General features: G+C 35.0%; 1 protein-coding gene across 9 annotated transcripts in view; it reads left to right on the top strand.

Moving 5' to 3' along the window:
- Nucleotides 1–19,326, top strand: part of TAOK3 (TAO kinase 3) — a 186,777-nt gene that overhangs the window by 110,086 nt on the left and 57,365 nt on the right. For 8 of the 9 annotated variants that reach the window (XM_070386121.1, XM_070386118.1, XM_070386119.1 and 5 more), the window contains 7 exons: nt 1,063–1,134; nt 1,731–1,832; nt 4,987–5,032; nt 6,535–6,631; nt 9,084–9,197; nt 10,538–10,629; nt 18,813–18,906. In XM_070386121.1, coding sequence (XP_070242222.1) covers nt 1,063–1,134; nt 1,731–1,832; nt 4,987–5,032; nt 6,535–6,631; nt 9,084–9,197; nt 10,538–10,629; nt 18,813–18,906 — 617 coding nt within the window. Of the gene's footprint in view, nt 1–1,062; nt 1,135–1,730; nt 1,833–4,986; nt 5,033–6,534; nt 6,632–8,051; nt 8,610–9,083; nt 9,198–10,537; nt 10,630–18,812; nt 18,907–19,326 lie in introns of those variants that run through there. The other variant, XM_070386125.1, reaches the window with a different exon arrangement.

Below are 19,326 nucleotides of genomic sequence, written 5' to 3'. Positions count from 1 at the left end.
TAGATAATAATAAGAAGAACCATAATAATATAATTATTAATAATAATTATAATAATAATATATTAAATAATCCCAAGATTATCACTGATAAGTATCTCAGTATAAATTCTTTTATAATTTATTCTACAAATATACTCATTATTACAGTTTTGCAAAAATAAGATCATATTGAACATCAAGGGTATAACACTGATGCAGAGCCCAGTGATCATCTTAGTTTTTACTGTTATCACATATACATATTGATTACCTCATTTTTTTTTTTAACATTTCTTTTTTTGGCTGTACAGCCCTGCCTGCAGCATCTTAGGTCCCCGACCAGGGTCGAACCCATGATCCCTGCAGTGAGAGCGTGGAGTCTTAACCACTGCCGGGGTAGTCCTGATCACCTCATTCTTTTAATGTTTATTTCATTACATGACTCTACCATATTTAATTAACTGTTTCTCCAGTGGTAGACGTTCTACATGGTGAAGCCTGTAAGGATATTTTAGAAATACGACTTTTTTTGACTGGATATGTTTTGTTAAACCAAAATCAACCCTGAGTATTCATTGGAAGGAGGACTGTTGCTGATGCTCTAGTACTTTGGCCACCTGATACAAAGAGCCGACTCTTTGGAAAAGACCCTGATGCTAGGAAAGATTGAGGGTACGAGGAGAAGGGGACGACAGAGGATGAGATGGTTGGATGGCATCACTGATTCAACCACTGAGTCAAACTCAACACATGAGTTTGAGCAAACTCCAGAAGACAGTGAAGGACAGCGAAACCTGGCATGCTGCAGTTTATGGGGTCACAAAGAATGAAACATGACTTAGCAACTGAACAACAACAATCCATTTTTACATTATAGCCTTTGCATGTATTCAGAAGGGGATAAAGAGAAGTTGTGCCTTAAAGTGGGCTGGAAAGGTCTGTCTAGGCTGTCAAAAGTTGCAACATCTTTAAGCTGTGAGAATGAATGTGAAATGTTATAAAAGTCAAGTCAAATATTTAAATTAAACTGGCTGAAACACCGTTCATTCTTTTTAACTTTTTTTCTCTATTCTCTTAACACAGGCCACAAATGCTCACACCAATGAGGTGGTGGCAATTAAGAAAATGTCCTATAGTGGGAAGCAGGCACATGAGGTATGTTAAAGACATTGTGTCACTAAACTGACATATGCAAGTTAGTATGAAAGTGACAGTAGAAACAAAGTTTCCTGAGCATTTTTTCCCCTTATGTATAATTTAATAAACATTTACTAATATTCTACCTCAGTCAACTCTTTTGTGGAATAAAATATGAATTTAGTATGCTCAGTCACTTTAGTCATGTCTCTTTGCGACCCCACGGACTGTAGTCCTCCAGGCTCCTCTGTACATGGGATTCTCCAGGCAAGAACGCTGAAGCGGGTTGCCATTTCCTTCTCCGGGGGATCTTCCCGACCCAGGGATCAAACCACGTCTCTTACATCTCCTGCAGTGGCAGGCAGGTCCTTTACCACTAGCACCACTTGTGAAGCCGCAGGATTAGTATAATGGATTTGTTATAATATATTTGGTGATTGATTTAATTTACATGTACTAAAACAAGAAGTAACACAAGTTTAAATAGCTTCTTCATGTATTAAGCATTTTCTTTATCCACTTAAAATAATGAAAAGAATGTTATGTATGTATACTTGAAAATAAAACACTGTCTTCTGTTAAAAAATCATGATATTTCTTTTTGATTTCAATAGAAATGGCAAGATATTCTTAAGGAAGTCAAATTTTTACAACAATTGAGACATCCTAATACCATTGAATACAAAGGTTGTTACTTGAAAGAGCACACTGCTTGGGTAAGTCAAAGGACCTCTATTATCTTTTAATCTTTTCCTATAAAATTTTTTGTGTTTTCCTTTTTTTTCTATTACGTCTTTGGTTTATAAAATTATCAGCCCATTTCTGTCCCATTTGATTTTCGTTTTCAGTATTTAATATTTGTTACTCCAGTGTGTGTCATATGGTATACATTCTTAAGTTTAAATATGACATCTAAGAGTCTATAGGAAATTTATTGTTAAACATTCAATGAAAAGATAGTGGAAAGTTAATAACATCATTTTATAATGATTTATTTGCAAAAGTAAGGAGAAAGGCCTTTTATTCTCATCCTACAGTTTTTATCTTTGTCATTTCTCATCCCCTACTCCAGTTCCCCACAAATTCGGAATTGTGCTTGATATTACTATCACTGTCTAAGGTTTTTTGCTGGATTTTTTTTGCTAGGTTATGATTAAATGAAACAATCTTTTGTTCCACTCTGTCTTCTTGGTATGTTTTTATTTTTACATGATTTTGCTTCTGATTTTAATCTGACACATTAGACATTGTATAGAACCAGAAAATGCTATACTTTGTATTTTATGGGATTGCACATTCCAGTTTAAAGTATTCAATATCAGTATCATTTACTGAATACTCACCACTGTACAAGTGCTTTCCTATACATGATCTCCAGCTAGGGAATGGAATTTTTGTTCTCAGATAGACTAGCAAAGGTTAAACATAAAACCTTTCTGCTCAAGCAGTTCTTAAGATATGTAGAGCCACTGCGTCTGTCCTGAGTAGAAGAAATTAAGAGGAGTATCTCATTATGTGGAAATCCGTTCTCTGGCAATCTCAGCTATCTTAAAGGAGTCAAGAAAGGGATTTTGAGCAGGCAGAGTAAATGTTACAAAATCAAGTGCTAAATCTCATATGTTTCAGAACTTCAGAAAATTCTCTGAGCTCTTATTTGAAGCCTATTTACTCTTTGATTACATAGAGTGCTAATAAGTTTGGTTACTTAGTCTCTGTCTATAAGAATTTGTTAGGCTAATTAGAAGGAACCTCATAGAACTAAGCTGCCAGAGACATGCATACAAATAGGCACAACTAATTTGATCTTAAGGAAGAAGTTAGGGAATTTAGAGAGCAGACCTAATAATTTAAAAGCAGAACAACCAGAGCTGTTAAATGTCAGGGTCAAACATCTAGCCATGCTCAGGTGCCCTTGTGCTCTGTAGTAATTGCAAAAAGAATATTTGGGACAGAAATACAGAGTTAACATGTAATTTAAAAAATAGAAGCATAACTATAAACATTTACTCCATTCATTTTTAAAATTCTATGTTCATTTTCCTTATACTCAGTTTATGGAAGTTACATGCGCATATTAGTTTACACAATTTAAGAAAGCTGAGGGAATTCCCTGGTGATACAGTGGTTAGAATTCCATGCTTTCACTGCAGAGGGCCTAGGTTCCATCCCTGGTTTGGGAATGAAGATCTCGCAAGCTGTACAACTCCACCGAAAAAATAAAAAATTTAAAAAATTTTTTTAATTAAAAATAACTTAGAAAAGTAAGTAATACAGATGAGAAATGTTTCCATCAAAACTAAGAAGACAATAGTGTTTGTCAATTATACCTTAATAATGCAGAATAAAAAAGAAAAATAGTACACATAAAAGGTTGAAAGTGAAAATCACTCAGTCATGTCCAACTCTTTGTGACCCCATGGACTACACTGTCCATGGAATTCTCCAGGCCAGAACACTGGAGTGGGCAGCCATTCCCTTCACCAGGGAATCTTCCCAACCCAGGGATTGAACCTAGGTCTCCTGCATTGCAGGCAGATTCTTTCCCAGCTGAGCCACCAGGGAAGCCCATAAAAGGCTAATGTTCATTATAATATTCACTTATGTGGACTGTTTCATTTCACAATAAGAAATAAAATTAATATTTCTGAATCTCCTTACTTTTAATATAAAGCAGAAAGCTATAATAAAGTTTCTAAACTTTAAGCTTCTAAATTTCTCATACTTTTTAGAGTATTCTAGAAATACAATCTTTTTCATATAATATATATTTAATTACACCTATAAATATATAATAAATTTAATAATATAAATTTATATGTATATTATTATATATAATATATGTATGATATATAATATGTATTGTGTGCCTTGCTACTAGAATAATTAAGAATATGAGATATATATCATATTGTTATATTATGTACAATTATTTATTATATTATGACATATAATTGTAATATAATATATAATATTATATCTCATATCCTTCTAAAATACTCCAGTGATGCAGGGTAAATAATACACAAGTGTTTTCACATATACTTTTTTAAATGAAAGGAATTAATATGTTATTAGTAGTTGTGTCTATGTGATTATAGGAAATTTGTATTTCATAATAAACATATTATGTTTTTAAGAAATAATAATTTGTAGGAGTGTGCATGCTTGTGTATGTGTGTGTAGATTGGTCATTGAACACTCCACTTCTGACCTTGGCTACAAATCAGCAGTAGTCTGGGATGCATAAAATAATCTAAGATGAGAGTAAAGAGTTTTCTCATTTTTGCTTTTCAAAAGTCTTCCAAAGTTGCAAATCCCAAAACAATATATTATTTTAATTTTAATAATATTCTAGAAATATTTTAAGACATACATTGAACATCCCATCTCTCTTGGGAATTCAAGCTAATGTAATGACGCATAGAAGCCTACATTTTTAGATTGAGGTTCTAGTATTTTCTTGTTTAGAATTTTTTAAAATGTGAAAGTAGAGAATTTATAGCTTTTGACTTATTCTACTTAGTAATTCCTAGTGTAGATTTTACTGGGTCACTATTTGGTTACCACTTTTTTTTAAGTTACAAAATTTAAAGTTATACTGTAACCTAACCACCTTAAGTCCTTGAGTACAATCCCCATATTGTCTTAGACCAATTCCAATTTCAAATAGAAAATAGCAAAAGCAGATGATAAAAGTTATAAAAATCAATTACTAGTGCCAGATGACCAAGATTTAATCTAGGTTCAGGTATATCAGAGTATTTATTCTCTTAGTATTCTTAATTCTTGGTTAGTTGATTGGTATTAGCAATTTCTTATTCTTAGGTTAATAAGAATAATTTTTCTGGTTATTATTTCAATCTGTTACAGTTGGTGATGGAATATTGCTTAGGCTCAGCCTCTGATTTGTTAGAAGGTAAGGATAAAAGCACTTTCCCCTTCTTTCCTTTTTACCTTGACCAGAATGTTATCTGCTCCTATACTAAAGCACCCCTTGGGCAAACTAAATGGCTAATGCCACTTAGACTTAAGGGTTACGTGGATAAGCCATGCAGACTCCATCTCTGCACTGTCACTGATAATATCTGAGTAATGATTAATGATTAGCAGCCCTCTCAGTATTTTAGTTCATGGCCATCCACGGCAGATACTACTAAAATATTTGGGTAATGTCATGTAGTATGTGTAGTCAGAAACATCAAATTCATGTGTATTTTTGAAATATAGGCAGATTGTATCAAATTATATTGATATTTAACCCTATCACATCTTTTGACTGACCTAGTTCTCCTATGCAGGACACTGTTATAACCAGAGACTATGTTAAATTTTTACATTTTTAAAAAAGACTTTCTTATATTATCCTTGATCTCTGAATAGAAATTGCTTATTAGCTGCTTTCACCAATAATGAAAACTTGTAGTTAGAAGGAGTACTTACAGGTGGCTTGTGACAGGGGAAAATAATGCAATCTAAAACACTCTAGTACTCATGTATGGATGTGAGAGTTGGATCATAAAGAAGGCTGAATGCCAAAGAATCGATGCTTTTGAACTGTGGTGTTGGAGAAGACTCTTGAGAGTTACTTGGACTGCAAGGAGATCCAACCAGTCCATCCTAAAGGAAATCAGTCCTGAATATTCAATGGAAAGACTGATGCTGAAGCTGGAATGCCAATCCTTTGGCCACCTGATGCGAAGAAAAGACCCTGATGCTAGGAAAGACGGAAGGCGGGAGGAGAAGGGGATGACAGAGGATGAGATGGTTGGATGGCATCACCGACTGGATGGACAACTCCATCACAAACTGGATGGAGTTTGAGCAAGCTCCAGGAGTTGGTGATGGACAGGGAAGCCTGGCATGCTGCAGTCCATGGGGTTGCAGAAAGTTGGACAGGACTGAGCAACTGAACTGAACTGAAAACACTCTAGGCATTTAAAGTGTCAGCGGGACTGGTAAATTTGGACCTGGCCAAATTCCACATATTGGAATCAGTGTGGTTTTGACTTGCAACTGACAAGCAAATTAACAGTTACTCACAGTGAATATCTGGAGACAGAAATGGCAACCCATTCCAGTATTCTTGCCTGGAGAATCCCATGAATAGAGGAGCCTGGAGGGCTATAGTCCATAAGGTCGCAAAGAATCAGACACAACTGAGCACAGCACAGCACAGAGGCACAGTGACTATCAGGCTTTGTTTTATTTTGAAGGAGTTTGTTTTTATGCTTGAGTTTTCTGTTATCTGATTATTTATTGCTGTTCTATAGGAAATATATATTCTATGTATTTAAGTGAATGTGTTTCCAAATTGTCATTTAAGAAAGTACATAATTCAATCTGGTATTGCTATATAAGATAATAAAAATAGGAATGAAACTGATCATCCACTGGGCTTTTTTTTTTTTCCTTCCTCAGTTCATAAGAAACCACTTCAGGAAATGGAGATCGCTGCCATTACTCACGGTGCCTTGCAGGGGCTAGCCTACCTGCATTCTCATGCATTGATTCATAGGTAAGATTAGAGACCAGTTACATTTTCATTTCCGTTACAGGACTGTCTGTTCAAGGAACCTTGAAAACTAGTGCATGCTCAAATTTTTAGGGTGCCTGAGGATTTATGGGAAGCAAACAGATTGCTGCTCTTCTGAATGTAAAGAGTAAAGTTGCCAGAATTTAGCTCCTAACTCTTCGTCTCTCCCATATATCCATAAAGACTTATATCATCCCTGTTCTCTAGGTGATTGTTCTTCAGGCTTAATGCTGCAGCGAAATTTGAAGAGCCCAGCAACCTTTTGATACTGTGTCAATAAAAAAAAGAAAAGAAAATTAGCTTTCCTTGCATATGTTTATTTCCTAGCTGAGTTCTTCTTTTCCTGTTGCCAATAACAAGTCAGTCTCATGTGAATATATGCTATTCTATCAATTTAAAATTTTTTGCATTTCTTTAGTCCATATAGATATATAGGAAGGTATTATCATCTTCATTTTAGCAGATAATGAAACTGAGACTTAGAGCAATTTAAATAATTAGCCCATAGTTTCCTAGCATTTATGTAGTGAAGATTGAAACTCAGATTTTCTAATGCCTAACACAAGGCTTCCCTCTTAAGTTACATTTTTTTTTTGTCACAGCCCCACTCTCTTCTTTCCAACCTACTTCCCAGCACTAATTTCTAAACAAAGATGTCATTACCAGTTTTTCCTTATCTCAGTAAAGAACTTCTAGTACTGTTACTTTAATGAATAGTGGCCAAGTAGTGGTATATGAGGTAGGCATAAAGGATCTGAGATGGCTTAAAGTCATAAGAAAAAAATTTACATTTACCAGGAAGAAATGAAACTATTAAGTCATAGGTTCTCCTTTTGCTTCTTTTCTCATGCCCCTAGAGTAGCCATTGTCAGTTACTGGTACATACTTCAAAACAGAACTCCCTCAAGACAGACAGACCGAAATTCCTGCCATGAGTCTGGCTTATTTATAAGGATGAAGAATGACCCTAGCCATGGCTAATAAATATTGACAAAATTAATTTAACTATAATTTCTGAAGATTTGACAACTTTAAAATGAATGTATATAAGGTGCCATTACTGAATGTCAACTTGTTTCTGACAGTTTTGCTTGTTTCTGTTTATAAAAGTCACAGTTCAGTTTTTTGTGCCTTTGTTACCTTAATTTACACATTAATGTTTTGTTCTATATTACACTTTATCTTTTAATATGTAAAGGGAATTGAAAAGACAAAAAAACTTTTAAAGAATGCTCTTTAGTTAAAAATAAATTCAGATTCTTATTGTTTTGATTTAAAAGGCAAGTAAGTCAGTGTTAGAGAAAAGATATTTTTCTGTTGTATGAGAATTAAATAATGCTTCTTTTTTTTTTAGTTCTCTCTGCCAATGCCTAATGTCATCATGAGGAAAGAAACTGAATTTTCAAGGGAAGATTTTTGGAAAAGTTATTTTGGGAGCATTTGAACCTTTTATTTTCAACTTGACATAAGTTTTCCTCATTCCCTCTGCTTTATCTTTCCATTGCCCATCAATGTATAATTCTTAGTTCCTAGTACTCATTACACCTCATGCCTTTTTTAAAAATAATAAAGAGTACATCCACATCTTCTCATTCCAAATTTTCATACTAAAGATTGAATTTTTTAAATCATATTTTAAAAAATTTTTGCCACATAGAATTTCTAATAGCTTTAGTAGTAACCACTTGAGATTGAATTTTTTAAAATCATGTTTTTTTAACTTTTTGTTGCATAAAACTTCTAATAGCTTTAATAGTAACTAGTTGAGATGTAATAATACAATAGAAATGCAATTTCCTAACCCCTAATCCTTGTTTGTTTTGATCTTTCAGGGTCTTCTTTTTACTGTACAGTGTTATTTTTAAAATAACACCTTCTCTATAACATGTACCCTCAAATGCCTTAGAGTTGCAGTTACAATTAAAGGCAGAGAGAAAGGGTCACAGGCAAGAAAGAAAAGGTATGTCTGTAGTTGAGGTTTATTGGTAGGTAGTCAATTCAGAGTCATTAAAGGTTTGTTTAGACTCAAAAAATGTCATGAAATTTAGAAAAGAAAAAAAGTGTTACAAATGGCACCAGTTTTCCCAGCATGAAGAATACTGTTGATGACTGAATTTAGCAACTCATATGCTTTTGTAAGTGTAGGAACTGAGTAGGTTACCTCGTCTGCCATGTCTGCCTCTTTTCTCATTTCATTCCTCGCCTCTGAAGGAAGCTGTATCTTTTAATAATTACTATGACCTACCAGTAAGTACACCAAGGAATTTGGTCCCCTTTATAACTTGCAGTAATTACTAAATCCCCTTCTGGCTATCTGAGCAAGTTTTTTGTTTTTTTTTTTAATAAATTTTTTGTCTTATTAATTGCATGCTCTGACCTATTCCATAATCAAAATTGAAAAGTAATTTTCTAACCCTCTTATTTTTTCCTATAGGGATATTAAAGCAGGAAACATTCTTCTAACAGAGCCAGGTCAGGTGAAACTAGCAGATTTTGGATCTGCCTCAATGGCTTCTCCTGCCAACTCCTTCGTGGGCACACCTTACTGGTATGTGGAATTAGAAAACACAACATAGTTTTACAGTATGTGTGTGTAACCAAGATGGGCTCATAGCACTGGTTTTGTTTGTTTTTGTTTTTTTTTTAACACTGCCTCACCATGTGCCTCAAATGAGATTTCATTAGGAAGGATAGAAACTTCACTAGCAAAAAAGAAATACTTAGACTGAGTATAAAAGTTCCAGTGACTTTAAATTGTTCAAATAAGATTGATGTCACTGTGTGTAAACTGAGTAGGATTATCAACTCACTGACCAAGCTCAGGTTTTATATTTCATTTGAAGTTTCTTTTGAACTTTTCTCTTCAGGCAGAGTCCCTAGGCAAGAGCAAGTTAATTTCTTTAGCCTTTTCTAGCCAATGAGCATAAATTTTACCTTTCAATGAAAGAAATCCATGTTCTTATTTCTGTTGAATTCTCTGATACTTTATCTCACTTGTCATTCTGACTTAAAGTTTCATCTCACTCTATTCAAGACACCTTTCCTTTATTTCATAGACACATTGGAATTTCACTGTACCTTGGGGAATGACTTACACCCCTGGAAACTTAACTTGCCTACTAAAAAAAAATCAGTTACTATTTGAAATTTTTCCCACCATCATCAAATAACATATACTATGCAACTACCTACACACACTAATAGAGAATAGATCATCTTAATCTATATAACCCTTACCCTCCTAATGAAAATCCATTATGGACAAACAAAATAATATCCATTACTGTATCCAGTTTATTTGTTTTTTAGCTTATAACATCTTGGAAATATCTGATTATATATTGCTTTATGTAATTGCATGAAATATTTTTCATATTGTTTAAAGTAGTTTAAGTGTTTCATACATATTAATCCTTTACAAATATCTCTGAGGTAGCTAATAAAATTGTCTGCATATTACAGATGAGGAAACTGATACAAAGAAAGGTTAAGTAACTTAGCCAAGATCAAAGAATAGTAAAAGCCCTGTTGAAAATGATGTATTGTTTCATGTAAATCACTGGGTATATTTTTGTATTTTCAATAGTGTTTTTTCAAATTATTTGTGTAAAGAAATGGTATGGGGAGGGAGGAGGGAGGAGGGTTCAGGATGGGGAACACATGTATACCTGTGGCGGATTCATTTTGATATTTGGCAAAACTAATACAATTATGTAAAGTTTAAAAATAAAATAAAATAAAAAAAAAAAAAAAAAAAAAAAAAAAAAGAAATGATAACTTTATCAGATAAAACTTTAGAATATGCTCAAGAACAGCTATTTATATGAATATAGTAAGTGAATTTTATTTTTAATTTGCAACTTGAGTTTTGTGAATTATATTTGGCAGGATGGCTCCAGAGGTGATCTTAGCTATGGATGAAGGACAGTATGATGGGAAAGTTGATATTTGGTCACTTGGGATCACCTGCATTGAAATGGGTGAGCAAAGAGCTGTTTTCATTGTACTTTTGAGAATCACTCCTTATTACAATTACAAATTCACTTATCCAGCTATTATTAAATATTTAATGAGTTTCTGGTACATATGTGCTAGGTGGTGTGAGTTTAGTATATTTTTTCTATGCTTTGTTATAATAACCTCATAAGATTGCTTTTTCTCTCTGCTATATTTTCATGTTATTGTTTTAAGTAAAAGAGTTAGAGCAGATATGGCAGCTAACCAGTGTAAAAATATACAATAGTTGGTATTAATATTTGAAAAATATCCATTCTGCATACCACAAATGATGACATATGTTCTTCCTTCATGGTAATATCCATTACTTAATTTACATTTCAGCTTATATAAGGGAACTCTGGGAAAGTAATAACAGGCTTATCAAATCAGACTCTTAAAAACTCACCTACATAGAGAGCAGTTCCAGATAAAACTTCATATTAGGGAATATCTCCAGCAATAAGATCTTCGGAAAAACCCAAACTAACTTCTTGGCCAACCCAATGCTCTAAAATATAAAGCTATATAAAACACAAAAAATTTAAAAATTCAGTTCAGTTCTGTTCAGTTGCTCAGTTGTGTCCAACTCTTTGCAACCCCATGAACCACAGCCCGTCAGGCCTCCCTGTCCATCACCAACTCCCAGAGTTTACCCAAACGCACGTCCATTGAGTCGGTGATGCCATCTAACCGTCTCATCCTCTCGTCCCCTTCTCCTCCACCTTTAATCTTTCCCAGCATCAGGGTCTTTTCAAATGAGTCAGTTCTTCATATCAGGTGACCAAAGTATTGGAGTTTCAGCTTCAACATCAGTCCTTCCATTGAACACCCAGGACTGATCTCCTTTAGGATGGACTGGTTGGATCTCTTTGCAGTGCAAGGGACTCTCAAGAGTCTTCTCCAACACCACAGTTCAAAAGCATCAGTTCTTCTGCGCTCAGCTTTCTTTATAGTCTAACTCTCACATCCATACATGATACTGGAAAAACCATAGCCTTAACTAGACAGACCTTTTTGACAAAGTAATGTCTCAGCTTTTTAATATGCTGTCTAGGTTGGTCATAACTTTCCTTCCAAGGAGTAAGCATCTTTTAATTTCATGGCTGCAGTCACCATCTGCAGTGATTTTGGAGCCCAGAAAAATAGTCAGCCACTGTTTCCACTGTCTCCCCACCCATTTACCATGAAGTGATGGGACCAGATGCCATGATCTTCGTTTTCTGAATGTTGAGCTTTAAGCCAACTTTTTCACTCTCCTCTTTCACTTTCATCAAGAGGCTCTTTAGTTCTTCACTTCCTGCCATAAGGGTGGTGTCATCTGCATATCTGAGGTTATTGATATTTCTCCCAGCAATCTTGATTCCAGCTTGTGCTTCATCCAGCCCAGCATTTCTCATGATGTACTCTGCATATAATTTAAATAAGCAGGATGACATTATACAGCCTTGATGTCCTCCTTTTCCTATTTGGAACCAGTCTGTTGTTCCATGTCTAGTTCTAACTGTTGCTTCCTGACCTGCATACAGGTTTCTCAAGAGGCAGGTCAGGTGGTCTGGTATTCCCATCTCTTTCAGAATTTTCCACAGTTTATTGTGATCCACACAGTCAAAGCCTTTGGCATAGTCAATAAAGCAGAAATAGATGTTTTTCTGGACCTCACTTGCTTTTTCGATGATCCAGCGGATGTTGGCAATTTGATCTCTGGTTCCTCTGCCTTTTGTAAAACCATCTTGAACATCTGGAAGTTCACGATTCACGTATTGCTGAAGCCTGGCTTGGAGAATTTTGAGCATTACTTTACGTATAGACTAATGGAAAGTAGTTGAAACATAACTAACTGAGTATTTGCCCTGAATTTCTGAAGAACTCTCAAAATTTCTTTACAAAATTTCTTTATTAAAAAGAAAACAACAAACTGCCAGCAGAAAAATGGGCAATGAGTATGATCAAGGAGTTAGCACTGAAAAGAAAGCATAAATGGACAACAAACATCAGAAGATACTCCATCTCATTAATATTCAGTGAAATGCAAAGTAAAACTATTTCATATTTATTAGATTGGTATAATTTTTTTAAGTCAGAGGGGAAGCTGCTAAAGAAACAGGAACTCCCAAACACTATTGATAGGAGTGTAAATTGGTATAACCGTGTTGGAGAGCAAGTTGGCAACATCTGGTAAGGATGATGAGTGTCAGTGACTCAACACTTCTAAGTATACACTTTAGAAATTTTATACATGTACACTAGAAAATGTGGAAGGCTTCAACCTTGTTTGTAGAAGCAAGAATAGGTGGAAACAACCTAAATTCTTATCCTAAGAATGACTAAATTAAGTATGGATTACTATATCACAGTTAAGGATGAACTAGATCTACATGTGTCATCATGGATAAATCTCAAATCACAACATTGAATGAACAAAAAAGTCAGAAGAGTATACAGTATGATACCAATTATGAAAGTTTTATAAGCAACTTTATATGTTGTTTATGAGCATACATATATACTAATAGATGTAAGAGATACCATTTCAGAATAGTAAATTTTGGAGAATAGAAGAGGAAGTTATATCTACTTATTTTTTAGAAGAAAGGATTATTCCTATTTTGTCATTTATATTCTAAAATGAATCAAAATTTTACTTGTAACACTGAAACTATAGTAGCACCTCCTCACTTACAGCACTTTACAAGAATGTCCCCTGAGTTGAACATTACAGCTAATTAGTGCCCACCCATTGTTTTAACAAGTTTTTTCTTACCTAAATGTATTTAAACTATAACATGGGTTTGGCACATACCCTTTTATGATGATTCAAGATCATCATCACATCAGTTTTTATACTATGTAGATATGTTGTTGTTCAGTCAGTCAATCATGTCTGACTCTTTGCGACCCCATGGACTGCACCATGCCAGACTTCCCTATTCGTCACCATCTCCCAGAGTTTGCTCAAACCTTGTCCATTGAGTTGATGATGCCATCCAACCATCTCATCCTCTGTCATCCCCTTCTCCTCCTGCCTTCTTCAGTCTTTCCCAGCATCAGGGTTTTTTCCAATGAGTTGGCTTTTCATGTCAGGTGGCCAAAGTATTGGAGCTTCAGCATCAGTCCTTCCAGTGAATATTCAGGGTTGATTTCCTTTAGAATTGACTGGTTGAATCTCCTTGCAATCCAAGGGACTCTCGAGAGTCTTCTCCAGCATCACAGTTCGAAGATATCAGTTTTTCGGCGCTCAGCCTTTTTTATCGTCCAGCTCTCACATCTGTATATGACAAGTGGAAAAACCATAGCTTTGACTATTCAGGCCTTTGTAGGCAAAGTAATGTCTCTGCTTTTTAATACGCTGTAGATGTAATAACGACTAGAGTTTCAAACAGCAGTGGATATTGGCAAAATAGGTACAGGTTCCAGGAGATACCTTGGTATTTCCTCTCTTGAGAGTCCCTTGTATGTGTTTAATTTCTGATTTTACCTTTTTAAATTGAAATATATATAACAACATGCTCTCTGTATCAACCTGACTTTTATTGCCTTTTATAAAGTGATTTACAGCCAACAAAGGTCTGTCTAGTCAAGGCTATGGTTTTTCCAGTATCATGTATGGATGTGAGAGTTGGACGATAAAGAAAGCTGAGTGCCGAAGAATTGATGCTTTTGAACTGTGGTGTTGGAGAAGACTCTTGAGATTCCCTTGGACTGCAAGGAGATCCAACCAGTCCATCCTAAAGGAGATCAGTCCTGAGTGTTCAATGGAAGGACTGATGTTGAAGCTGAAACTCCAATACTTTGGCCACCTGATGCGAAGAGCTGACTCATTGAAAAAGACCCTGATGCTGGGAAAGATGGAGGGCAGGAGGAGAAGGGGACGACAGAGGATGAGATGGTTGGATGGCATCACTGACTCAATGGACATGGGTTTGGGTGGACTCTGAGAGTTGGTGATGGACAGAGAGGCCTGGCGTGCTGCAGTTCATGGGGTCACAAAGAGTCGGACACGACTGAGTGACTGAACTGAACTTACTGAATCAAAGAACAAAGTAACTTTCTCTCAAATTGTCTTATCCTCCACAACAGCTATTCCTTCAAATTGATAGATGACAGTATCACATTATTCCTAAGAACACCCAGGCTCTGTTGTCAGATAAACCTGAGTTCTAATGCCAGCTCTGCCATTTCTTAGTTGTATGACTTTGTTCAAGATATTTTAACTCTCTATGAAATTTGCCTAATAAGATCCCCTACCTTATGCAGATTGTCAGGATTAAATGAAAATATGGATTTAATGTGCTTATTATTAAATCTTGTGTATAGTATGTGTTCAGTAAATGTTAGGCATCGTCAGCACAATCCTAGTAATATATGTCATATTTCATCAAATTTTTAATTACATTTTAACATCTCTTATTTAAACAGGAAGGTATTTTACAGGCAACAGCACTTCATGATTATAATTGGCAGATTTTATTCTAAGTTAGAATAGTGGTGCATCTTAAATTGCAATGCAGCTTATTGTCAATGACAGATTCAGAGAAGGATGATAGTACATGCTCAGTTAATATTCATAAAATAAAATTGCTACCAAGGATATTAAAGTTCTCAGTAGTTATTCAAAACATTATATTGGTAATGTAATAAATCATACAAGTATCTTTTTGACAACTTTACCATAACATCTCTATTTCCTTGGCATTAGTCTTATTGTTGTTGTTTAGTCTCTCAGTCATGCCTGACTCTTTGCGACCCCATGGACTGTAAACCACCAGGCTCCTGTGTCCATGAGATTCTCTAGGCAAGAATACTGAAGTGGGTTGCCGTTTCCTTCTCCATTAGTCTTGTTAATGGACACATAAAAGAAGTTTTTTTTTTTTACATGAAAGATGATTAAACTGCTGTGTATATAATCCTAAGCAATAATTTTTCTAAGTTTTCTGTGTATTTTGGGTTTAATGAAATTTCACATACAGACAGTATACTCTAAATTGTGCTTTTAATATTGAAATTACAGTACAAGTTGTAGTGACTGAATAATATGTTGTCCCCTTTTTTTATAATACCTCTTCTGTAGAATTGCATATTCTTAAGAAGCCCCTAATCTGTACATTGAATCACTGAGGTATTATCAGAAAGCAAGAAGATGATACTTTTACTGGCACCATCCCTCTTTCCTGGATCAAGCTCCAAGATTCCTGAGTAGTTAAACCTGTTTTACAAATTATCTTTGCTAACTTGATCTTCCACTGAAAAAAAAAAACTAGTTAAATTCATGCATCCTTGGAAAATTCTTGGACATTAAAATTATCCAGTCACCAGATACTTTATTTTTTGAGATTATTTCAAGAATAGGTTCATCTGATGCTTTTCTGTTTAATCTACAGACACTTAGTTCACCAGCACAGATCATGGTAGAAGCTGGCAAATGGTTCATCAGCATTGACAGGGAATTGACTTTTCAGAAATGAATTCTCCAAGGAATGGGGGCAGGAGGACATAAATGTTGTTACATAGTTTCTCTGCCTGGAATTTTCTTCTTCCATTCACTTTCTTATTGCCACTCACTGTTTGGGTTAATAAATGAATATTGTAATGTATGTTGAGGGGATAGGGATATATTTAGTCTTACAGAGCTTCTTCCTTTTTTAAATCTTTTTAAAATTGAAATACCAGTACTATCTTTATAAAATGCACAGGATTATTGAAGAGACACTGAGGTCTATTTGAACAGACAGATCTTGGAACCTTATCATAATTGAATTGGATTTTGTTGTTCCTTCATCCTCCTCTTTCTAAATTTCTACTTTCTTCTTTCTTTATTTCCCTTCCTTACTGTTTCTCCTGTGCAATTTCATGTTCTGAGCAGTTTGAATTGTGTTTCTTTGGCCGATGAGAGGGTTCCTACTATTCTAATAGTGAATGAAGCCACCATATAGTATCTGATGTAAGCCCCAAGAGTTAGTCACTTCTCAGTCATCTTTGTGACTTCTTGCTGCACAAAGATTCTTTGTTGACAAAGTTTCTTCTTTGTCTTAATTTGATTAACCTTTATTTATTTATTTTAGAGGTATTTTGGGGCCACCAAAAATATATACCAGATGTTATACTCAGCAGTGAGAATGCAGAGATGAACATAATAGACATTGTCCCTAATGAAATTTAGCAAGGAAGATATACATCAAGGAAAGAATTACATAATCAGTTATGGTTGTGATAGGTAGTAAAAAGTTAAAATGTAATTTGCAGTGACAAAATCTAGTGGGACAACTAGTCTTCAGAGGTTCCCTAAGGAAGAGATTGCGAGCATATAAAAAGCCTTGGATAAATATGTATTAAACTAATACAGAAATGCAACTTTATTTAAGGTGAAACCTGAAGGATTTGGAAGAATTAACCAGGTAAAGTCTAAGGAACAAAAGTGAAAAGGGAGACCAGACAGAGAAAGCAACATGTGTGAAAGGCTCTGACCTTGGTTCTTTCAGTGAAGCAACAGATGCATGAGAACGTGGTGGGGGGGGGAAATTGCTTCTCAGAAAGATGTGCTGGAAGTAGCCAGGGTCATGTTAGTAAAGGCCAGGAGACTTTGTTTAAGAATCTAGACTTTGTCCTAAGAACAGTGGGAATCCATTGATGGTTACATGATGAGTTCCTGCTTCCACATGGCTTCAAATACTTGAAGTTTTCAGAAGGCCAAGCTCTAAAAACTTTCTCAGATCTACCTCCTGATAAATAAAATAAACCTGAGACTTTTTTTTGCCTTCCATGCTTGAAACAGGTATAAAATCCTTTTGTCCACACTGCAACTTTCAAATTTCCACTTGTTAACCGTCCATGTCCCTATAATACTGATATCTGGTAAGTGTAAAGTATCCTATTGAGAAAGTTAAGAATATAAGAGGCCCCTCCGGAGGATCACTGATAAATATAGTTGGCTTCTACTGGAACTCTGCCAATAGCTTAAAGTTCACTATCTCAACATTATTCATTCTGGGTTTCGTGGGGTTTTTTGGTTTTGTTTTACCATTCTGGTTTTTCAGAAGTTCTTCCTTCTATGAGTAAAAATGTCTTACCTGTAACTTCTTGTTCCCTGCCCTTACTTCTTGTTCTGTTTCTTAGAATTGCATAGAATAAGCTGGAATCACTTTTTTTAAAGTGGTTAAATCTTTACTTAAAAACCAAGATGCTCTGATGAAACCTGAGATCAGATTATGAATTACAGAGTGGAACTACATCAAGAATCCATTAGGATAAGCACGGTGGAACAAGATAGTGATTTATCTTCTGTGACATAACTAGTAAATAGCGTAAAATTAACTGTACTAAGAACTAGAACCTTGTTTCTTTCCTTTGGTCAACAAGTAGAACACCTAATATGTGAATAGCATCTTATTACATATGCTAGAGAATAAATAAAAGAACAAGAGTATTAAGGTTATAAGATCTTGCTCTTAAGAGTTTATGATTTGTGTTGAGAGGAAAGAGTTGTATGTTTATGTAAATGCAATAGGAGAGTGCATGCCAAGTGAGCACTCTACTAAAAGAGTAATAGAAATTCCAAAGAGGAGTTCACAATGGGCTGAGGTGGAGTATGTATTTTATAAAGAAGTAACTGACTCAGTGAGTTTCTCCTTAGAAAGTGGATGGGCCAAACCTTGCTTACATTTATCCTCCTTTTTCCCCTCCACCCCTACTTGTACCACTTCGTTAGTCTGGATGAGCCCTCAAATGGTGTTTATTGGATTGATTTACTCTATCTTCCATACTCTGTTGGTGATGATTAAGATGTTCCATAATCTTTTTTTTTTTTAATTCGACTGCTCTGCTTTCTGATTTTTTTTCAATGAATATGCATTTTTATTTGAAATAAAACAATACACAAAGATGTTCATACCCATTGTAGGAAAACAAAGTTCAACTTTTTGAAGATACATAGGAAAAATTTTTTTACTTTCTTGAAATGGATTCTGTTTGGAGCTTTTCCAGTGTACTTTAAGATGACCAGCAGCTTCTTTTGAATGGCTATCCTGAGCAACCTTAGAGATTACAATAAGTGGATTATACAGCATGATGATAATAGCAAGCTAGTGGCCAAGCTTTGCTCACAGTTCCTTATTTCTCCATCTGCCTAATGTCTTTCAAGAACTGCTTTATTGTGTTTCTCTTCTTTCAGCGGAACGGAAGCCCCCACTTTTCAACATGAATGCCATGAGTGCCTTATATCACATTGCCCAGAATGACTCCCCCACGTTACAGTCTAATGAATGGTAAGGCTGAGCTGTCGTTTTAAATCTGTAAGAAAATCACCATATGTTTTTGGCACTTTCACTAAATTACGTTTTAAATATCTGACCTAGAAAGCATTTCATTCCTTCGTTTATGCTATGATAATGGACACTGATGCTTTATAAGCCTGAACTTTTTACACATACACATAGTATTTCTGCCCTTACTATGGTTTGTGTTATTAATATGTGTAGTAACTGAAATTCTAACAGGTACATATATCTCCTGCTACCTTCCTAACAAGTCTAATCTCTAAGTCATGATTGGTCTTATATTGATCATCTCAGTCTTATCATTTGTCAGCAAGGATAAAGTACCCTCTCTGAAAATTATAACATTTTAATAACTGTTAGAATCACAGAGCTACTGTAAAAGGGCAATGTCCAAGAAGAGTACACAGA

The sequence above is a fragment of the Bos mutus genome, chromosome 17 (assembly GCF_027580195.1).
Source record: "Bos mutus isolate GX-2022 chromosome 17, NWIPB_WYAK_1.1, whole genome shotgun sequence".
Classification (NCBI taxonomy): domain Eukaryota; kingdom Metazoa; phylum Chordata; class Mammalia; order Artiodactyla; family Bovidae; genus Bos; species Bos mutus.
Note: the sequence above shows the minus strand (reverse complement) of the source record. Positions and strands in the feature narration are given on the sequence as shown.